Source organism: Leptodactylus fuscus, chromosome 6, assembly GCF_031893055.1.
Source record: "Leptodactylus fuscus isolate aLepFus1 chromosome 6, aLepFus1.hap2, whole genome shotgun sequence".
In the NCBI taxonomy this organism is placed as follows: Eukaryota; Metazoa; Chordata; class Amphibia; order Anura; family Leptodactylidae; genus Leptodactylus; species Leptodactylus fuscus.
The window spans coordinates 90,173,682-90,180,001 of record NC_134270.1 but is presented as its reverse complement, the minus strand read 5'-3'; the positions used below and the strand labels follow the sequence as shown (position 1 = coordinate 90,180,001).

General features: G+C 40.6%; 1 protein-coding gene across 3 annotated transcripts in view; it reads right to left on the bottom strand.

Moving 5' to 3' along the window:
* Positions 1 to 3,816: 3,816 nt before the first annotated feature.
* Positions 3,817 to 6,320, bottom strand: part of CSE1L (chromosome segregation 1 like) — a 101,195-nt gene continuing 98,691 nt past the window's right edge. For all 3 annotated transcript variants that reach the window (XM_075276767.1, XM_075276765.1, XM_075276766.1), the window contains 4 exons: positions 5,308 to 5,389; positions 5,004 to 5,150; positions 4,535 to 4,766; positions 3,817 to 4,238 (listed from right to left, as the gene is read on the bottom strand). In XM_075276767.1, coding sequence (XP_075132868.1) covers positions 4,149 to 4,238; positions 4,535 to 4,766; positions 5,004 to 5,150; positions 5,308 to 5,389 — 551 coding nt within the window. In that variant the 3' untranslated portion in view covers positions 3,817 to 4,148. The remainder of the gene's footprint in view (positions 4,239 to 4,534; positions 4,767 to 5,003; positions 5,151 to 5,307; positions 5,390 to 6,320) is intronic.

Sequence of the window (6,320 nt, the reverse complement as noted above, 5' to 3'; positions counted from 1 at the left end):
ATGCCGTGGACATAGTATATCTTGACTTCAGTAAGGCATTTGATAAAGTATCACATAACCTTCTTATTGAAAAAATGATTAAGTATGGCTTTGACAAAAAAATCAGTTAGGTGGATTCACAACTGGCTTAATGATCGGGCACAACGAGTAATACTAAATGGCTACACATCGAACTGGAAGAAAGTCAAAAGCGGGGTGCCGCAGGGCTCTGTTCTGGGCCCAGTACTTTTTAATATCTTTATAAATGATCTGGACGATGGAATTATTGGGGAACTCATAAAATTTGCAGATGATACGAAGATAGGAGGAATAGCCAACACTAGAGAGGAGAGAGAGTATATTCAAAAGGACTTAGACACACTGGAACAATGGGCTGAGGCGAACAAAATGGTATTTAACAGGGACAAATGCAAAGTTCTACATCTGGGTAACAGAAATGTAAAAAACATATATAGTATGGGAGGAATAGAACTAAGTGATAGCATAGGGGAAAAGGACTTGGGCATAATAGTAGATCACAAATTCAACATGAGCCAACAGTGCGGTGCTGCTGCAAAAAAGGCTAATAAAATTCTGGGATGTATTAAGACAAGCATTGAATCTAGATCAAGAGAGGTCATTATTCCGCTGTACTCTTCCCTGGTCAGACCACACCTGGAATACTGTGTACAGTTCTGGGCGCCTCAATTCAAGAAAGACATCGATATATTGGAGCAAGTCCAGAGAAGAGCAACCAAAATGGTTCCAAACCATGTCCTATGAGGAGCGGCTAAAAGAACTGGGATTGTTTAGTTTGCAGAAGAGAAGGCTGAGGGGAGATTTAATAGCAGTCTACAAATATCTGAAAGGTAGTCACAGTGCAGAGGGATCTCCCCTATTCTCATTAGCACAAGGAAGTACAAGAAGCAATGGGATGAAACTAAAGGGAAAGAGATACAGATTAGACATTAGGAAAAACTTTCTGACAGTGAGGGTAGTGAGAGAGTGGAATAGGCTTCCACAAGAGGTGGTGGGCGCTCCATCAAAGGAAATCTTCAAGCGGAATCTGGATAAACATATAGCTGGGATGATTTAGGAAAACCTGCACTTGCAGGGGGTTGGACCCGATGGCCCTTGAGGTCCCTTCCAACTCTACCATAAAAAATAAGAAATAAGGTACACAGAACTACTGACATTGGTCTGTTAACACCATTTGAGTGTTTAAGCCTTTGGTTGAGATGGCTTAGGTTAGCCAGCCAATCCTACTTTGCATCACAGAACGAACATTGAAACCGGTAACACCACTTTCTGCATGGATTGCCATCAGTTCCCCTGCAGGGTGAACTGAATAAGTCTTGAAAAATAATGGTCAACATTGCAAATACTGAGTTTTTGCAAAAAAATTGATGTAAAAGGTTTTGTTTTAATTTTTTTTTTTTTTTAAAAGCCCATACAACACCTAAAGTATGGAATGCTTATAACTGTACTTCAGTGTGCCACAGAAACATCTGAATAAAAGATCTAAAAGGCTAAAGCAGCAACCTCTGTTAAAAAAATAAAATAAAATATTTTAGTCTCAAAACATTTGCCTACAACTGTTCATCCTTAGTTTCATCCACTGTGGCACGACCTGCAATTTCTATTCTATCCTAGTTTTACTAGGGTATTACAGAGGATGAAACAGCATTGTATGCTGCATTATTGTCCTGCTCTAAAGCTGTTTAACTTGGCAGGGCTATGTCACCCCACTATGTGTTCTTCCCTAAAGATAATTTGATCTCTAATGTTAATTTGTTTTACTGTAGTACTGAACAGCAGCATTGGCTTCCAATCTCAATTTATTATTACCCCCTCCCCTCACCCCCCCCCCCCCAAAAAAAAACACAAAAAAACAAAAAAACAAAAAAAACCCAAAATGAATAAATAAAAAAAACTCAGTGAGCGGCTAGATGTCTTTATACAGTGCCTTGCGAAAGTATTTGGCCCCCTTGAACTTTTCAATCTTTTGCCACATTTCAGGCTTCAAACAAAGATATTAAATTTTTATTATTTGGGGAATAATCAACAAGTGGGACACAATTGTGAAGTGGAACGATATTTATTGGATAATTTTAAACTTAACAAATAAAAAAAAACCAAACAAACTGAAAAGTGGGGTGTGCAATATTATTCGGCCCCTTTACTTTCAGTGCAGCAAACACACTCTGTTCAGTTCAGTGAGGATCTCTGAATGATCCAATGTTGTCCTAAATGACTGCTGATGATAAATAGAATTCACCTGTGTGTAACCAAGTCTCCGTATAAATGCACCTGCTCTGTGATAGGCTCAGGGTTCTATTTAAAGCGCAGAGAGCATCATGAAGACCAAAGAATACACCAGGCAGGTTCGAGATACTGTTGTGGAAAAGTTTAAAGTCGGATTTGGATACAAAAAGTACAAGCAATCATATTGTAATGGAAGGAGTATCACATCACTGCAAATCTACCAAGACCCGGCCGTCCCTCTAAACCAGGGGTAGGGAACGTACGGCTCTCCAGCTGTTGCAAAACTACAACTCCCAGCATGCATACTTGCTCTGCTGTTCTTGGAACTCCCCTGGAAGTGAATGGAGCATGTTGGGAGTTGTAGTTTCACAGCAGCTGGAGAGCCAAAGGTTCCCTATCCCTGCTCTAAACTTTCATCTCAAACAAGGAAAAGACTGATCAGAGATGCAGCCAAGAGGTCCATGATCACTCTGGATGAACTGCAGAGATCTACAGCTGAGGTGGGAGAGTTTGTCCATAGGACAACAATCAGTTGTACACAGCACAAATCTGGCCTTTATGGAAGAGTGGCAAAAAGAAAGCCATAAGATAACCATAAAAAGTCTCGTTTAAAGTTTTCCACAAGTCACTTGGGAGACACCAGACATGTGGAAGAAGGTGCTCTGGTCAGATGAAACCAAAGATCGAACTTTTTGGCCACAATGCAAAACGATATGTTTGGTGTAAAAGCAACATAGCTCATCACCCTGAACACACCATCCCCACTGTCAAACATGGTGGTGGCAGCATCATGGTTTGGGCCTTGCTTTTGCAAGGACAGGGAAGATGGTTAAAATTGATAGGAACATGGATGGAGCCAAATACAGGACCACTCTGGAAGAAAACCTGTTGGAGTCTGCAAAAGACCTGAGACTGGGACGCAGATTTATCTTCCAACAAGACAATGATCCAAAACATAAAGCAAAATCTACAATGGAATGGTTCACAAACATATCCAGGTGTTCAAATGGCAAAGTCAAAGTCCAGACCTGAATCCCATCGAGAATCTGTGGAAAGAGCTGAGAACTGCTGTTCACAAATGCTCACCATCCAACCTCACTGAGCTCTAGCTGTTTTGCAAGGAAGAATTGGCGAGAATTTGTAATCACAGCAAAAGGAGGAGCTACAAAGTATTAACGCAATAGGGCCTAATAATTTTTCAGTTTTTTATTTGTTAAAAAAAAGTTATAAATATCCAATAAATTTCGTTCCACTTCACAATTCTGTCCCACTTGTTGATCCTTCCCCAAAAAATATAAATTTTATAATCTTTATGTTTGAAGCCTGAAATGTGGCAAAAGGTTGAAAAGTTCAAGGGGGCCGAATACTTTGGCAAGGCACTGTAGGCTCATTGTTTAATTAAATGCTCTCTCAATACTGTGCTACAATTAGGTAAAAAAGATTAAAAGTTAGAAAGTTACGCATACTCTGCAATGTTTAACTATTATTGTATGCAACTTCCAACTTGCAAAGAGCTGCTGAATAAGTTGATGCTAAAAAAAAAAAAAATTCTTATAAAAGTAACAAATCATATTAAGCAAATGCTTTGTTTTATTCACAGTTTAGGAGGGAAAAACAGATAGAAAAAGAGGCAGAGACTGGATAAATGGCAAACTAGTATAAGTGCTTCCTGTGGTGACACAGCAGACAAGAGTCAAATCCAAATGTTCAATAAATTATTTGCTATTAGATGGGCCCAAGGGAGAAATCTTCACTCTCAAACCACCATGTGGAGACCTCAGTACAGGTGTTGGGCTTGGTGGGAAAAACCAAAGTAGAAGAGCTGTATCCTATAGTCGAAGTCCAATACACTGTAGAGTTGTTTGAAGGCTGCTGCAGATTCAATGACCCTGTGAGTATGTTCCTCACACTAGGCTCACACTGGCAACCTGAAGATATCCCTGGAGGAACTGGAGTGCATCTGCATTCAGACTGCTGCTAATCATGGAGGGGATCTAAAAAAATAAAGACACAGCATTATTGCAGCACAGCAGGAAAACATCACCAAAGTAATTACTAGATATGAGCGAGTACTGTTCGGATCAGCCGATCCGAACAGCACGCACGCATTGAAATGAATGGAAGCACCTGATACTTCCGCTTTGACGCCGGCCGCTTACCCACCCGCGTGCCGGCTACGTCCATTCATTTCAATGCGTGCGTGCTGTTCGGATCGGCTGATCCGAACAGTACTTGCTCATCTCTAGTAATTACTGTATTTTACGACTAACAATGTGAATGATGGGCTTACCCGTCCAGGACAAGAAGTAGACAGCTTGTGAAGAGACTGTGCAAGTAGAATTTTGGGATTGCTGACCATGTCCCCTATAGGATCATGTTCTTTCCTGCCTGCAAAAGCCAACTGAGAGAAAGCAGTCTGGTAACCAGGGGTATCTTCAATGTCAATGAAGTGTTCATCATCTGGAATGGTATCATCTTCAGGCAGCTCAAAGAGACCAATCAGGGCCTGTAATAATGGGGTCCTGGCAAGAAGAGGGGAGAGACATGATATAATACAAAAAAAAGTGAATGTAAATCATACAAGAGTGGAGCTGGAATTCAATAAACACCAGTAGAGACCACAAACTCACAAAGATTTTCTTATGGCTACCAATGAACTTCAGCCAGATAAGGAGACGATTCAGTATTATAGGTGTAATAACCTGGCCAGTGAGTATGTAGTAGAAAAATCTGTCAGATGTCACAAAGGCATTCCTTACCACAACTTTGTGTACTCTGCATCCATCATCTGTGGGCACTCTGTCAGCAGTTTGGTTATGCCTACTGCACATATTTTCTTCTCTATTGGTCCTGACACTTTCTGAATTTCCGGTATGATTATCTTTTCAACAATCATCCCAAACATCCTGTAAGAGAAGAAGAATCACCAAATATTAAAAAGGGAGCAAACTGAAGGCTGTAGGTCTCATTAAAAAAAAAAAAAGACAGGAAATAGGCAGAAAACTATGTTAACTACATCACCGAGAGACATCATTACCCCCTGAATATAGAAATCAGACTCACTTGGGCTGAATGCTGTCAACCATTTCTTGCAAACCAACAGCTCCATATTTGACACAGTAAAGATTTAGGAAAACCAAGAAACCTGATAGAGAAGACAAACAGTTACAGATTTTCAGTGTTGCCCCTTCCAATTTCACACATAGCAGCTGCCTGTAGCCTGTATACCTGCTCAAATTACAGTAATCTGTCATATGAAAAATTTATTCTAAGACAGGGGAAGGCAAAGTTTTTATATACAGAGTGCAGATATTAAATAAAAGTTCAAAGATGAGGTGCTCTGAGTGCAATAATTGCAAGGCTGACAACCCCCTTACACCCCTTAGTCATATAGCAAAAACTACTACACAGAGGTGGTGTCATACTGTACTCCTAGCCATATGTGTTTACTGCTATTTGGCTGGATACACCTGTACTTTTCCATCAGAAGCAATGTGCAACCCGCAGTTAATGGTAAATGCATGTGATTGGAAGCAGATTGAGTTAACACCAGTAGGGTGCTGACACACTATGTACCTGGACGAGGCTATTGCTGGATCCAGTCCATGTCACTTTTACTTTCACTTTTCTGTAAGTGAAACACTGATTGATTTCAGCCGCAATTAATATCTGACTGTGCAGTAACAGCAAAATCACCGCCAGTTATTAATTGATATCACACTTACATCAGAATGAAAGCACTGGCGCCCAGGGACTGGATTTGGCTACATCCACATCTGGTTATTTTTTATTTATTTTATGCCTACTTGTAGAGCGCCATCATATTCCACAGCGCTTCACAGACATTGTCACTATCCTATACAGGGCTCACAATCTACATTCCCTATTAGTATGTCTTTAGCGTGTGGGAGGAAACCAGAGTACCCAGAGGAAACCCACGCAAACACGGGGAGAACATACAAACTCCTTGCAGATGTTGTCCTTGGTAGGATTTGAACCCAGGATTTTAACCACTGAGCCACCGTGTTGCCCAGTGTGCTACACAGTATGTCACCACCATAAAAGAAGCACCCATA